Here is a 15096-nt window from a genome sequence, read left to right on the forward strand (position 1 = left end):
GTACCCCAGTGGGTAACACACTCGCCTATGAAACAGAAGACCCAGGTACCATCGTGTCCCTGAGCAAGACACTTAACCCTAAGTTGCTCCAGGGTGACTGTCCCTGTAACTACTGATTGTAAGTCGCTCTGGATAAGGGCGTCTGATAAATGCCACAAAATGTAAATGAAACAGTGATGTATCTGGCAACATTGTGACAGCGCACCCTATTGCCACTGATATAATGACACCACAACCTTTCATAGGTAATATGTGTGCACTAGGATCAAAGTAACTCCTTGTCACATATTATAGGTGTGACCGCTATAAAGTACTTTATTAACCAGTTAAATAGAAAAACATAATACTGGATCTGTACCTCCAGTATTTTCCATATATCCAGGCCTGGCTAAGTTCACAAACCAAGGTTGATCTTTTTGTCCACAATTCCAAAGGGTCGTATCCTGTTTTGGGGGTTGCTGTTCTTTAGGTGGAGCTGGGGGCTTAGTTTCGAATGGTTTCAAACACCAGTCACCTTTGACCCAGAACCTTCAGGCATCTGCTAGAAAGCTGAAGAGGAATTTTACCCCAAGCATCCATCTGCATACAATCAACAAAGAGCATAAAAGAATGTCTTCATCCGAATAAAACAGGAAAGTTTTGGAATGGCCCGGTCAGTTCCCAGACCTAAATCCAATAGAAAATCAACAGGGTGAAGAGATGCCCTCACGATATGACATATTTTGCATCTAGATTTTAAACATTTGTACAGTATATATAAGTCTTTTTTTTAAATTACTTGTTTTGGTCCGTCTTTTTCCACATCACAAAATCCTGGCGTGACCTGCATGGCCTGCGTGTCTCATAACGCAGCCGTTTCGTTTTCCGGTTGCATTGTGGCCAGTGGTTTTAAATAACGGAGGGTGGTTAACTGTGACCTGATGCCGACTTCATTTTCATTTAAAAACCTGTCCCAGGTTTTTTTTTTTTTTTTTTTTTTTTTGGGGGGGGGGGGGGGGGGGGGGGGGGGTCTCGGCTTTCAAGAAGGTTGGTCATGGTTGCGCCAACCGGAGTCGCTTTATTTATTTATCTGTCATAAATGTGTTTTCTTGATTTCAATATTTTTTGGAGAAATCGTTACTTTGACTGACTTTCTTTTTTATTTGGACTGGGTTTTACAGAAGCCTGTGGTGGCGGCAGGCTTCCGACAGAGGTGCTCGGGTGCAGGCAGGTCTGTAGCAACTCTTGCACTTGTCGCAATGTCTTCTGTCTCGACAATTAACTTTAACGAGCTTTTCGCATCTTGCCTGTGGTACAGTCGGCTCTGCGCAGCACGCTGCATTCTTGGGAAATAAATAGTTTTACGCGTTGAAACTCGTCGCTGGCAATAGTTTGTGAAGTGTACACGCCTGCACGACGAAAGGCTGTATTTTGCTCGTTTTTTTTTTATTTATTTAGACACTAGTTACGAGGCGCTGAGCTACCTTGCGGTCACTTTCAGTTTCATGCAGGTATAGTTTAGAGCTAAATGAACGCAGGGTCACACGGCGACTAAACTTAACATAATCTCTTACGCACACTTTCTATATTCAAAAATCGGAAAAGTGTGTGGGGAGGGCTTCTGAGTCGTTAAGAGAATGGGATCTACACAATGATGGATATTTTAAAGCACTTTTGTGTGTCGCTCTGGACAAATCGTGCAACACATGCTGTAAGTGTCACACCTCTGAGGCTGTGACTTCGAAACCGGCTGATTTTACTCTGCATGTTGTCCTTTACCTCGGCCAGCGGTGGACACGAACTCATAAGTGAAGGGTTTCAGGTTCAAATCCTGAACCACTGAGGTGCAACTTAAAAATTAAATATATTTCATTTGGAGCAACATGTAATTTCTGCCTGGGAGTCAGAAACCTGCTGCTTGTGCTGCTCCTGCTGAGGAAGGTTATAATTTCTCGACCTAGATATGTACAGGGTGGGCCATTTATATGGATTTATACACCTTAATAAAATGGGAATGGTTGGTGATATTAACGTCCTGTTTGTGGCACATTAGTATATGTGAGGGGGCAAACTTTTCAAGATGGGTGGTGACCATTTTGAAGTCAGCCATCTTGGATCCAACTTTAGTTTTTTCGATAGGAAGAGGGTCATGTGACACATCAAATGTATTGGTAATTTCACAAGAAACGCTTTTAACGTAACTTTATTCTTTCAATTCTTTTTAAGTTTCTGACCACTTATAAAATGTGTTCAATGTCACCAACTTTTCCCATTTTATTAAGGTGTATCCATATAAATGGCCCACCCTGTGCATTGGGCCGAGTCTTGGTAATTCAGCTTCTGATTTTGAATGAAATGGACCATTTTGTTACAGATCACCATTAGTCTGCTGTTGCGGGACACAATTCACGAGCCACCAGAAATCAACTCTACCCATCAGTGAGAAGGATGACCTAGGGGTGCAACTTTTCATTGATATACAAGCAAGTGTCCTTTATCATATCGCAATCGCATATCGCAATATTGATCTCAATAATTGCAATATGTATTTTTTCCCCAAATCCTGCAGGCCTAATTTGTTATATTGTAATAATAAGAAAAATTGCTTTGTCGCTTTTTACAGATCAACAATGAACAACTGTACTCCAAATATAACTGAGGGAGTCCAAGTGTTCTTCATGGCCGTCTCCATACCCACCTGCATCTTGGGATTCTTGTGCAACATCACCATTCTGGTGCTGTTTTTCCGCCAGTGGAAAGAGTGGAACGACATGAAGGTGTACCTCACCAACATGGCCTTCGCAGACCTATGTGTTGTTCTGGTCATGCCCATCAAGATGTATTCCTACAGCCACACCTGGAGTCTTCCAGCAGAGTCCTGCTTCGTTCTGGTGTCGACTTTTTACGTGAACACGTATGTTAGCATCTATATCGCGACGGCTATTAGCCTCTTACGCTGCATGGCCGTGAAGTATCCCTTCAGGGCCAAATCCTTCATGTCCCCAAGAAAGGCCCTTGTGGTGTGTGTGCTGATCTGGTTAGTGATTTGTTCTCTGAGTGCCGCACTCCACATTACTCAGTACCCAGAAGATCCGGAAAACAACCAACAAGTCAGATGCTTCCAGAAGAACAGGGAGAAGCCACTGCCAGCCCATTTCATCAGCATCATCATTGTCGTCGGCTACCTAATCCCACTCATTATCATCACGTGCTGCTATGCACAGGTGCTGTACACCTTGTCCAGGAAAGGCAGAGTGCAGGGTCAGACTGGCCACGCCCAGTCCATCAACATCATTGGCGCAAACCTGGTTACTTTTATTGTTTGCTTTTTGCCGTTTCACTTTGGGTTTCTGTTCAAGTATGTGGCCGAGGAATTCTGGCCTGCAGACTGCCACCTCACCCAAGTTGCGCACAACCTTGTCCACGTCGCACTAACCATGTCAAATACAAACTGCTGCTTGGATGCAATAAGCTATTATTTCATGGCCAAGAACAACAGGAGGTCTGTGAAGGACCTCTGCTGCGTCACCGGAGTCATCTGATTTTCTCACTCGCTGATCAAAATCCTGAATATGAGGAATTCCTGAAATCGGACAGATAATTCATTCACTTTGTTTTGTTCTCCTGTTGCTCTCTACTACTAAAATGCAGCAAAAAATGAAAACATGAGTGTGTGGCCCATAAATCTGCAACCAATGGCCAGGTAGTCAGCAGGTACAACCATTCCTATCGCCACTGTAATCATGTGGGGTCATCATGGATTAAGCCTAGTGTTAGACTAAAAAAAATTTAGAGAGTTTAGTCTAGGACTAGGTTTAATCCATGAACAGGCAAAGTCAAAGTCAACTTAATTGTCATCTCACCATACACAAGTACACAGAGAGACAAGATTGTGACGCTTCGGGGATTCACAGTGTGCAAAAAGAAATAGTGCAAATGGAATAACACACAAGACAAAACATGACCGACCCATAATATAGCGCAGGCAAACTAGACACACCAGGCAGACAAGTAGCAGCAATATGGCAATATATCAGTGTATGAATGTATTTAGTATATAGTATATACATAGTATAATGTTAGATAGTATAATGGTAGTACTAGTGATATGATATGATAATAATAGAAGCACAGCAGCAAAATAACCCTATATATGGTTTATGATATACTATAATAATAGTGGTAGTAGTAGGAGTGATCATGTATTAATCTATGATAATGTTCTTGGATTAAGCCTAGTTTTAGACAAAAAATTGAGAATTTGACTAAAGGTCTCGTTTAGCCTAGGACTAGGTTAAATCCATGAGCGAGGAAACTTGACCCATGAAGTCCACACACACGCCAGCTGCAGCTTTAGTCTAATTTCCTTATCAAAAAGAAGGGGGACGAATGCAGTCGATGAAACTCCCATACCTGTGAAAAATGTGCATATATGCTGTAAAATATGATGTGATTTTCAACAATTGGACACGAGAGTCTAAAATACCTGTTTTATTTCATACAGCTTTTTTGGACAACTCATAGCAGTAGCTTTTAAGACCATTTCCAATATGTGAGTCTCATTCCCCATGACAGCATGCCATCGGAGGGACACAGGATCGTTGTTTGCCGTTTCACGTTCAGCTTTCTGAGGCATTGGGAGGTGCTGGTTCTGCAACGTTCCTCTGATACGCGCAGAGCTGCAGCACACCTGAGGGAAGTGGGACAAGTGGGACATTTTATTTCAAAACACTGATGCTTCCAGCGAGATTAGTTTGAGGTTGTTTGGGTGTGAACGGCACTTGAGGCACTTCAGCATTCCATCGGCTGTGAGCCTGAGATAATTGCGTCTTCATAAAATGATCAACTTTTTGTGGGCGGTGCCGCTGGTTGTTGATGTGGCCTCAGTTTGAATGTTCTCCACATGTTGGCATGGGTTTTCTCCGGGTGCTCTGGTTTTCACCCACATGTAGGTGTGTTGGTGACTCTGAGTATGAATGTGTCAGCGAATGTTTTGTGTCGCCTGCGGTGGGCTGGTGCTCCACCTTGTGCGTATCTCCACCCCAAACCCAATGTTCTGGGTCCGCGACCCTGCTTCGGAACAGCCGGTTTCACCTAGTTTACCCATTTGCCAAATTAATAAACAGTGGAATTGAGAATATGGGGACTGTTTGAATGGGAGAACCTGTTGTGCAGAGCAAAGTAGCCCAGAAAAATCTAATGCTGTAAATGAACTGACGATTCCAAGCAAAATGTGTTTACCAGCTGCAAGGGCCAATATGATGGCAATCCAGCCCAATATGTAGGACCAGGAGAAGCGCCAGTCAATATATCGCTTGCCGAAGAAGTTAACCGTCACTCCGGTGTAGATTGCCAACGCTAACAGTGCAAGGAATCCTGCGGCATGAAACAGAAACATTGTGAAAGTGTGTAGGTTGTGTATTCACGTGTATTAGTATTAGTTGCTTCTTATACAGTTACATACTGTTCTTATTCGGATGTTAACGCTGGGGATTGTGAGGGTGAATAAAATACGGACTCTGGTGTTGGTTATGAACAGAAATACAGCGTGAAATGGTGCACGTATATATTGTGTTTAGTATATACTCATTGGGATTAGTGAATTTAGTTCTGGCGTCTGCCCGCATTCATCTCAGTGTGTGGGATCGCGTGGCAGCCTGTGGATGAGCTGGGATGGCGTGTTAGTAGCCTAGTAACACACTCGCCTATGAACCGGAAGATAAGGAAGTCATAGGTTCAAACCCCACTTACTAGCATTGTGTTCCTGAGTAACAAACTACTGACTGTAAGTCGCTCTGGATAAAGGCGTCTGAGGAATGCCATACGTTTTAATGCATACGGTCGCTCACCTGACAGCAGCAGGGCGATCCCTCCTGTCCTCACCCGCCGGGTTTTGGTCCCATTGGTGAAAGCGCTGAGGCCCAGCACCACCCCGGCAAAACAGCTCAGGATTGCCAACAGCATGAAGGCACGAGTGGCATCCCAGAATGCTGTGCAGAGCAACCATGAACATTAAGCTTTTTTTTTGTCATCCATTTTGGAATCCAATGCTTTTGACCAGTAAATATAAATGTACACAGATTAATGTAAAAAAAAAAAAAACAGGAACATTTCTTGTTGGTTTTTATTAAGCATTTGGCTTGTTGTTGCTTTTATAAGTAAGTATTTTATCAAAATATTGTGTTATTGTGAAATGTTTGTGTTTGTCTCTGTATGTTAATGTGATATATTCATAAACTTGTATCATTATATTTTGAACTGTACATTTTTTAAGAAAAAGATAATTAATAGCCATTCCACACTGTGCACTGCCCTACTCACCCACGGTCAGGGTGTGTGCATGGCACTTATGATTGATGCAGAACCTCCAGAGCCCTTGGCTGGCTGCGTTTCCCGAATACCGATATTGCATCCAAAAGTCGGTCGCCGTGGAGACGATGAGTAGCACAAGGGCAGCCACACCACACAGTGTGCCCCCGCCCGCAAAAGTGTACAGCATCAAGGAGAGACCTGGGACAGCACAGTCCTCCTGACAATAAATGTTCCAACAACAGCATCTAAATTACTAATTTTTTTATACACCAATAAAATATTGCTGTAATATAACAAACATAAACGGCCTCCAAACAATGGCACAAATATACACAATACTAATGTATATATTGCATAAAACGCTGCAGAACATGATTCTGTTCGATTTTACTTATGAAGAAAACTTGGTGGGTACTTACTGAACAGAAGTCCAGCGCAATGAATTAATGCCTTTTCCCCCTCCCTCGATGAAGCTAATGAATGTGAACTGTCCACACTGCAAAGTCTACATCAGCACATTCTCCACACGCGCCAAACTACCGGCCTGCTGCTGACCAACCCCCCCCACGCCGGACCCATGGTGTTCAGGCAGGCGCTGCACGAGCAGATCACAATCCAACATTCATCTGATAAATAAGAGCACGATTCACCATGGAACCTTGGAGGAGCCCTGCAGCGACCAAATGGACGCGAGTGCTGCGGGAGAACAAGTCAGGCCTTTGTTTTTTGACGAGCCACGGCCTTCATGAACGGTAAAATGTTTGATTCTAACACCCTTCACGAATAATTTTTCTCGGTACGGTTTCCGTTGCGGCAGAATCTAGAGCTTCTGAGCTAGTCCCTGAGGTACCTGGTGCACGGTTGGTGTTCCGAGTTTTAAATACCTGGCTGCTGGTTGCTGTCTCTCGTGAGGGTTGCTGCCTCTCCGCAACTTTCTATCCTTTTTAAACCAACTACGGCCGGCCGTCATTGTTCCTGCCACAATGGAGGGAATGATCGAGCACAACATGTGAGGTGTGAGGTAATCCCCTCTCTCTCTCTCTTGTTTGGTCTGCCCTCCCCCTGTCTCTCCATCCCTCACAATCACTCCACTCTTTATCCTTTCCTCGTCTCTCCATCTCCAGCCAGTGCCTTCACGGTCCCTTTGGCAAACTCTGCTCTTTTGCATGGACCCTCGCTTCCTCCCTGTTCTCCCGATTTAGGAAAAGGGGAAAAGTTGCCGATCAGTCCTGGCAAAGCCCTTCATCATGAGGCTTTTTTGGGGGTCAGGGGGTGGAGGGGAGGGACGCAGGATGGGATTGGCCTCAAACCCTGCGCAGGCCCAACAAGCCCAGCCTGGTGCACAGTTCGGGTGAGTCGGGTCCAGGTCCTGCCCAGATCAGCTCCCCTGAACAATGCCAGCCTGAGTCATCATGCAAACCAATGGAAGGATGGACGGTCAAAAAACGATTCTAGGACATTTCAGCGCCCCAGCTCGGATTATGCAGATTCATGCACGTTTCTTTTACAAACCGACTACATTCCACCGAGACCAGCCACCTCTTATTTACATTAAGGCCAGTTGTATGTCATTAAAAGGCAGCAGGACATCATAATCTTCACCCAAAACATCCTCTTGTTCACTATATGGAGCACTGCACAGACCATCACTCACACGTGATAAAATAAAATGAAGTGCATAATACATAAAACCGCCCCATAACACAAAATCAGAGTTGGTGCAATACACATTACACTGCAGTAATTTTTCCAAGAGAAGATTCTCAAACAGTTAGAAAAGCTTCCTTTTTAGTTGTATTTTTACACATGTCTACTGTGCAAATTTTGTATTTAAAAACACTGATATGATGCAGAAACGCATAAGCTGTATTTTTTAATTCCATGTTTGAAAGAGCAAGCATCTTTTTAATGGTGTTTCACAACATTACCATGCTGGTGGTGAGTGGGGTTATGACATAAGACAGCAACCATACCATGGTTCATTCCATGTTCATATTTTTTTACCTTTTGATTGTAAAAATCACATCACACCCACAACGTACTATTAAAAAAATAGTAATGTGTTATAAATAAAATTGTGTTTTGATTCTTTCTGCAGTTTGTGGCTGTTTCAGACACAGTACAGTACTAAACCACTATTACTGTTTTACCCATAATGCAATGCAGAGTTGCAAAAATCGAGGGAGGGGAAGGGAACCACCCTTTATTCCATTTTATGAACCAGTGAAAGAATCATGTTTGACTGTAAATAAATGGCATAAATATCTGTATGTATAAAACCCCATCTTAGGCTTTGTTTATTGTAGTTCTTGTTGTGTAGACAGGGTCATGTGACTGTACATAAAACCAAAAGGTCTGACAACATGAAACTTCTTTCATTTTGACGAATGCAGGTTTTTTTTTTTTTCATATGACAAAAAGAATTTACCAATACAGCAGGGCAGCAGGAGAGGGCAAATAGGTCACATTACCCACAAAGCATCATGGGTATATCCAACATGTAAATCTCACTTGAACCACTTAGGCGGTGATAAGATCATTCAGTTTCTTGTTCTGGAGCTCACTTCCTGTTTGGCTGTCCTCTGCCCCCACGTGACGCTTTCCCACCCTTTGCACTACGGCCCCTCTGCTCCTTCCTCTGCTGGCCCTTCTTGTCCTTCTTCATCCTGGAGTCCACCACACGGAACACCCCCTTCACTCCCGCCGGCCGCCGAATATTGCGACCTGCACCCTTCTTGGCCACAACGTAAGTGACCTCCTTCTTCTCCTTCCGCACTCCGGCCTTCTTATAGATGCTGTAGGGAAAGAAATGGATCAAATGTGAGAATCAAATAAACACGTGAGAATGAGCTGCGGCTCAAGGTTCATTCCGAACGCAGGCACACTTCTTGACCTTTTGAGTTGTGCCATCTTCTCCCTCTCGGAGATGTCCACAGTGTTGACCACAGCCTCAGCCTTCTTCTTGGCCTGCTCCATCTTCTTCAGCATCTGCCAGGCGGTCAGAGGTCAACATCAGACAGCTGCTCTATTTAGTTTGTGCGCTCCGATCGTCTCCCTGTCCCCCAACTTACCCTTCTCTTTTTGCGAGCCTTGGCCTCGGCCACTTTCTTGATTGGTCGGGCGTTAATTTCCTTCCAGCGCTCCTTGTACTCATCCACCATTTGCCGGGTAACAGGCACTGGCTTCTTCCGGTGTTTCTTCTCGTCATCTACAAACCAGGCGGGAATGTCTGACTGCTCCTGGGAACTTGCGTACCTGAGAGTGAACGAAAGTAATCATTTAGGAATAGAAGAAAATATTGGAGATGGCAGGACAGATTTTCCTCCATCTCTTACATATTCTACATATACAGGATTAACCAATCAGAATCAGTCACCATCAAAATAACAGAGTGGAAAAAGAAGGACCTTCCATAATCATTCATAGAAATGTAATAAAATTCATGTGTAAGTAACATGTGAGCACGATGACAATATGCCACTATAGGAATAGTACTGTTATGAAGGGGAAAAGATTAAGTAAATAAATACCTGTGGAAGGAGTCATCGATCAAGTCTCTGTGTCTCTTTTTGGATGTTGCAAGATGAGCACCAAGTGCCAGCCCTTCAGGATCCAAAATACGAGCCTTCTTACCTGAAAAGAAAAGTGATAAAAGCGCATCATGCAGCAGCACAAAATTTACAACAACTTTTTTTTTTAATAGCACATATGGTATGTGTCAAGTGGCTTTACAGATGACACCCCTCAGCCTTGGAATCTCTCTGGACACAAGAAGCTACTCTGAGAGGGACTAGCAAGAGTGTGCAATGGGCAACGCTGCAATGTTACTGTTAACACTGGATTCATTTACACTTCACTCACCACAACCCCAGAGTTTTACTCACTTGTGCTTTCCACTGGCACAACTTGAAAGTCATCATCGTCCCCTTCTCCTAGGACGTCTCCGGACCCTGATGCCCTCTTCAATTCAGCAATATCTCTGTGAGTCGACAGGAACAATGTTAGCTGATATTGTCACAATGACAATCACTTTAATCAAATAACATAACATGACAGCCAATGTTCCACGTGGTTCTAACTAGGCAATGATTAGATGATAAGCTTTGGAACAATAGAATAAAAAAAAAAAAAAACACAGATATTACATTTGTGGTTTTTAAATCTCACCCCTCATCATCACTGCTTGTGTCCGAGTCACTGTCAGCCTCCTCCCCCTTTTCTGCAGCAACAGTTTCCACTCCTGCTGCCCCTCCTTGTGCAGCAGGGCCACCATCATCTTCAGCTTTTCTCTTCTTGCCCCTCGCTGCATAAACAGCCAAGTTATCAGCACGCCCATGTTTACACTCCATCTGTGATCTCTCTGCTGCGCTACTACCTGCAGTCCCTTTGCTCTGAAGTATCTGTGTCTGTCTGATCTCCCGCACTGCATCGGAGTCCCCATCCAGGTTGAGTTCAGCAAAAATCCCCTATACAGCAAAATAAATAGATAAAATAAGTTCGCAGCAGTTCAGACACTTATTTACATCTACATTTGTGGCATTTGGCAGACGCACTTATCCAGAGTTACTTACAACATGCTTTGGCGTCACCATCAATGAAATAATTTATTTGATGCTCTATTCCTATACTGACTAAATAAGTCGGTCTAAACTTAGCGAGGAAGAAGCAGAGTAAATATCACAATTCTCGCAGTTCGACCACAAACTGACCTTGCTGAACCACATACTCGTCATGTGTTCTCTCTTCTCATCCTTCCCCTCCAGGTCGACCAGCAGTTCATTGCCCTGTCCTTCATCCTCTTCAGCAGTGAATGTCACTCTGGAACAGCAAATGTACAACATTTTAGAAGAAATAAACCAGACTTCTGCAATCAGTTTCATAAATTCAGCAACAAGGTAAATCACTGGTTACTTTTTCTTTGGTTTCTTTTCCTCCATTTCTTTCTCCTTCTTCTCAATTTCCTCCATGTCGTCTGAGGCGAGGTCAGAAGCAAGGGAGATTTTGTCGTCATCATCGTTTTCATCTGAGAAGTACAGGTCCTCCTCGCCATCCTCATTCTCCTTCAGTACAGCATCAGCTGCCTTCATGTCCCCTCCTGTGATCTCACACAGAGCCTGAAGTCGAACAGAAGGCTCCAGTTAAACTAGGCTGCAGGCCTAGAGCCTTCACCCAACTCAGTCCATCGAGATTCAGAGTGCAGACATTACCTTAGCTTTTTTAATGGTGCTCAGGGAAAACATGGAGGAGTCTGTGCCATCGGCGATGGAGACTCCAGGCAGGTCCATCTTCAGCTCCACCCTCTCTCTCTGCTTTCGCCTTTCTTTCAGCAGCTTCTTCTTTTTACTGCAATCACACACAAAACATCCAGTACCATTCAATCACACACACATACACATGCAGTCATAAAAAAAATGTATATGGGAAACGGGAGTGAAGGCTGTAACAAGGCGTGGCCTCACCGTTTCAGTTCGGCCACCTCTTCAGCCTTGAGCTCAGCCAGCTTCTTCTCTATCTCCTCCTCATCAGCATCTTCCTCCTTCCCGTCGACCTTCTCCGTAGCCTCCTTTTTGCTCTCCTGCTCCTCAGCATCACTTTCATCATCAGAGTCTAGGCTGAAATGAGCCAGTGAGGAGATTTGAAGATCAGTCAGAGATCATAATCTCCAGAAACACTGTGCCATGGAGTTAACATTCCATGTATACATTACAATATTACAAATGAGAAATGTATTTACTAATGCAAAGAATGTGATTTTACTGCTCTGTCCACAGACAAAGGGTATGAAGGCAGGTACCTGATCTCATGGCCCATCTGTTTGGCCTCGTCCCGCAGTTTTTTGGCCAAAAACCTACGTAACTTTGACCTCCATGAGAGCAGCAGTCTAAATGAGCATAGACATTGCAGCCAGTTAATTAAACAGTTAGCCATGTAATTATGGATTGACATAAATCCAAACCAAAAATGACTACAGCTTACCGGAGTTCCTTTCTACCAAGAACCTTGATGTCTGTGCAACATTCCTTAATCTCTTTGGAGGTAGCAGGATGCATTGCGAGCTCATCGTTATCAAAAGTTATCTACAGACAGAAAAACGGTATAAGCATCAACATGAAAACAGTGTATGCAGTTAATTTAATGCTTCACAACCACAAAGGCCTCACCTCACTGGCTTTGCTCAGAAAATCCACAGGGTTCTCGGCTCGTAGGAATGATGTGACCGTGAAGCTGTGATATAGGGTCAAATCCCCATCATTGTAGCCTTCAGCCTGGAAAAAAGAAATAAGTGGCATTTAGAAGTCCATTAGAAGTTCTTCGTCAGTTCAGTAGAACCTGTGTTTCCATACAAAAACCACAAACCTTCGGCTTCTTCACGGAAACAAGTTCTTTCACAGTCTTCACTTGAACCTCAACCTCTTTGAATGCATGTTTGGGGTCAAAGAACTTATTGTCAATTTTGTCTGGAGCCAAAAAGCCTGGAGAAGAAGAAAGAGAGATCAGCTACCAAATTTCTGCAACGAGAGTGAACATAAAGCAGCGCAGAGACAACATCACCCACCCTGACAGATCACGAAGATCTCAGCCGATTCATTACGGGAGGCCTGAGGCTTAGTGGCCTGGACTTTCTTGAAGAACTGTTGGAAAATCCAGATGAGGGGCTGGTAGTCCTTTGAGCGGAAGACTTTTGTGACGAACGTTCCACCTTTGGTCAGAAACTCACAGGCCAGCTTCAGGGCCATCAGAGTCAAGTGAGCTGAGAAATGAATAACATCGATTTTAGGTGTTATGCATTAGTGCTGAAAGATGATCAAATACACAAACGAAATCCAGAAACCTAAAACTTACCCTGAGAGAAGGCATCATGCTGCCAGTTAGCACCAACATTCGGAGCCCCATCATTAAGCACAACATCAACCTTCCAGGTCTGCAGCTCTTTTCTTAGAGCCTGGTGAAGAAGAAATATAATGTCAGTTTGCTAGGGCCCACACAGTGGTGGCCTAGCGGTTAAGGAAGCGGCCCCGTAATCAGAAGGTTGCCGACCCGCCAAGGTACCACTGAGGTGCCACTGAGCAAAGCACCGTCCCCACACACTGCTCCCACTGCTCACTCAGGGTGATGGGATAAATGCAGAGGACAAATTTCACTGTGTGCACCATGTGCTGTGCTGCTGTGTATCACATGTGACAATCACTTCACTTTCTTTTCTTTCACACAAAACGACTGTAGGCCATACGACCGTCATCACCCTTACCTGTCTGCACTTTTCAGTAGTGATGTCCTCCTGCAGGGCCACAACATTGGGGATGGGCTTGATGGGGACCAGGTCAACACCTGAGTACAGTGAGACAGAAGATGATGATTCTCATTCATCTTCATGTTAACGGCACTGACGTAATATCGCCAGCAGAGGGCGTCAAGCTCATCTTACCGATTATAAGACTGGACACGGGCATGAACTTGGACGCCACTTGCAACCTGTGGTAACGAGCAGACGTGTGCAAATTTAAACATGACGACCAAGCCACGCGTCTCTAACAGACCACATGCCGAAAACGCGTCACGGCTGGTTTAACCGATAACGAAGCCAAACGCCGGTGTTTCTCAGTACTCACCAACCACCGGGGGCCGCACAAAGGTCCACCAAGGCCCTGGCTTTCTGCAGGAACTGGAACTTACGGTTAAGCTGAATTAGCTTAAAGGAGGAACGGGATCTATAACCTGAGATAAAGTAAATTACATTTTAATATACAATGTCTTATGCCATGCTACACTCTAAAAGATACACGGCTGAAGTTTGGCTACGGTTAGCATTTAGCGTTACTTACCCGTTTCTTTTGCCAAATGGTAAAATTTATCTTTTCGGGTCTTTCCGACCTTTAGTTTTTTGCCCATTTTTAATAAAGTACTAAATGTGTCCGATGTTCAACAACGACTCCACCAAGCACCGATTCCGAAAACACAACACGTGTATTTTTACTGACGCACAGACATGACGTCATCGCGCTTCTTCTATGGTACGGGAAGAGGCGTTTTCAGCCTATCCTGCGTCAATACCGCCGCCATATTTGGAGGGGGTTCCAAGCTCACTCAACCACGCTTCTTTGACGGTACGAAAGAAGAAGCCGGACTTTGTAGGAAAAGCACAGCTGTTATGGCACCTGTATGCATTGTATAGTTAGCTCATTGTCTAAAGTTCTTTTTTTAGACAATGTTATAGACGCAGGCGGTTGGTGGGTTTATTGTCCATAGAACTTGACAAATCTATACAAGATGCTTGTGTGTATGGACCTGCCCTGTTTATAGTTATTTTTTCCCCAAATAAGCAGGTAAATGGATGTTCATCTTTCATATTAAATATAATAAATTCCATTTTTTTCCTCGTCTGAAAAAAGCATCATGTTCAGTTCATTGTCTGTAGTTCTCTACAAATCCATACAGCCTGTTGCTTTGGATAAAGGAGTAAATATAAATGTACGAGTGGTAACAGGACTTATGAAGACTGCCAGGGTCTTTCAAATAACATTGTTGGCCTATTGTGTGGTCTTTAAATTTGCGTTGTTCTTCTTATAGTAGGAGTGTAGTTTGCATTTATTACGAATGAAAAAATACATAAATGCATAATTTTGAACATAAAATTATGCTGTTTTCAAAACCCCCTTCTATATTTATATATTCGCGACTCTGTCATAAATACACGTCAGACATTTGAAACGAACCAAGACAAAAAAATATTTGCTTCTCAAATTCGCCGGGTAATGTTCCTTCAATTCTGTATTCCACCTTGGCCCTGATAGACTTTCATTCATT

At 43.8% G+C, this 15096-nt stretch overlaps 3 protein-coding genes across 3 annotated transcripts; 1 reads left to right on the top strand and 2 right to left on the bottom strand.

Annotated features, from left to right (window-relative positions):
* Window positions 1-2654: 2654 nt before the first annotated feature.
* Window positions 2655-5978, top strand: LOC114802118 (G-protein coupled receptor 35-like). The gene has a single exon (XM_029000791.1). It carries the CDS (start codon window positions 2658-2660, stop codon window positions 3519-3521), a length of 864 nt encoding a protein of 287 aa, XP_028856624.1. The 5' UTR covers window positions 2655-2657; the 3' UTR covers window positions 3522-5978.
* lim2.2 (lens intrinsic membrane protein 2.2) lies at window positions 4456-7269 on the bottom strand. Its single transcript, XM_029000792.1, has 5 exons — window positions 7176-7269; window positions 6301-6508; window positions 5829-5969; window positions 5221-5355; window positions 4456-4669 (listed from the first exon to the last, which is right to left on the bottom strand). The coding sequence occupies exons 2-5, from the start codon at window positions 6476-6478 to the stop codon at window positions 4599-4601; spliced, it is 525 nt and encodes a 174-aa protein (XP_028856625.1). The 5' UTR covers window positions 6479-6508; window positions 7176-7269; the 3' UTR covers window positions 4456-4598.
* A 1286-nt stretch (window positions 7270-8555) lies between these two features.
* On the bottom strand, window positions 8556-14260 carry ftsj3 (FtsJ RNA 2'-O-methyltransferase 3). The gene is made up of 21 exons (XM_029000727.1): window positions 14115-14260; window positions 13902-14007; window positions 13718-13764; window positions 13541-13620; window positions 13135-13234; window positions 12848-13042; window positions 12649-12764; window positions 12453-12557; window positions 12268-12368; window positions 12086-12172; window positions 11751-11903; window positions 11499-11634; window positions 11203-11405; window positions 11001-11109; window positions 10667-10757; window positions 10459-10594; window positions 10176-10270; window positions 9822-9924; window positions 9363-9546; window positions 9185-9279; window positions 8556-9086 (listed from the first exon to the last, which is right to left on the bottom strand). Exons 1-21 carry the CDS (start codon window positions 14179-14181, stop codon window positions 8852-8854), a joined length of 2544 nt encoding a protein of 847 aa, XP_028856560.1. The 5' UTR covers window positions 14182-14260; the 3' UTR covers window positions 8556-8851.
* Window positions 14261-15096: the final 836 nt, after the last annotated feature.

The sequence above is a fragment of the Denticeps clupeoides genome, chromosome 13 (assembly GCF_900700375.1).
Source record: "Denticeps clupeoides chromosome 13, fDenClu1.1, whole genome shotgun sequence".
Lineage (NCBI taxonomy): Eukaryota > Metazoa > Chordata > Actinopteri > Clupeiformes > Denticipitidae > Denticeps > Denticeps clupeoides.

Coding starts and splice junctions, on each gene's coding strand:
- LOC114802118 (XM_029000791.1), top strand. CDS start 2,658: ATGGCCGTCTCCATACCCACCTGCATCTTGGGATTCTTGTGCAACATC.
- lim2.2 (XM_029000792.1), bottom strand. CDS start 6,478: ATGCTGTACACTTTTGCGGGCGGGGGCACACTGTGTGGTGTGGCTGCC. Junction 5,970..6,300: donor TGCACACACCCTGACCGTGG/GTGAGTAGGGCA, acceptor TGCTCTGCACAG/CATTCTGGGATGCCACTCGT. Junction 5,356..5,828: donor GATCGCCCTGCTGCTGTCAG/GTGAGCGACCGT, acceptor TTCATGCCGCAG/GATTCCTTGCACTGTTAGCG.
- ftsj3 (XM_029000727.1), bottom strand. CDS start 14,181: ATGGGCAAAAAACTAAAGGTCGGAAAGACCCGAAAAGATAAATTTTAC. Junction 12,369..12,452: donor TTCTGAGCAAAGCCAGTGAG/GTGAGGCCTTTG, acceptor TTCTGTCTGTAG/ATAACTTTTGATAACGATGA. Junction 11,110..11,202: donor GAAAAGAAACCAAAGAAAAA/GTAACCAGTGAT, acceptor TTGCTGTTCCAG/AGTGACATTCACTGCTGAAG.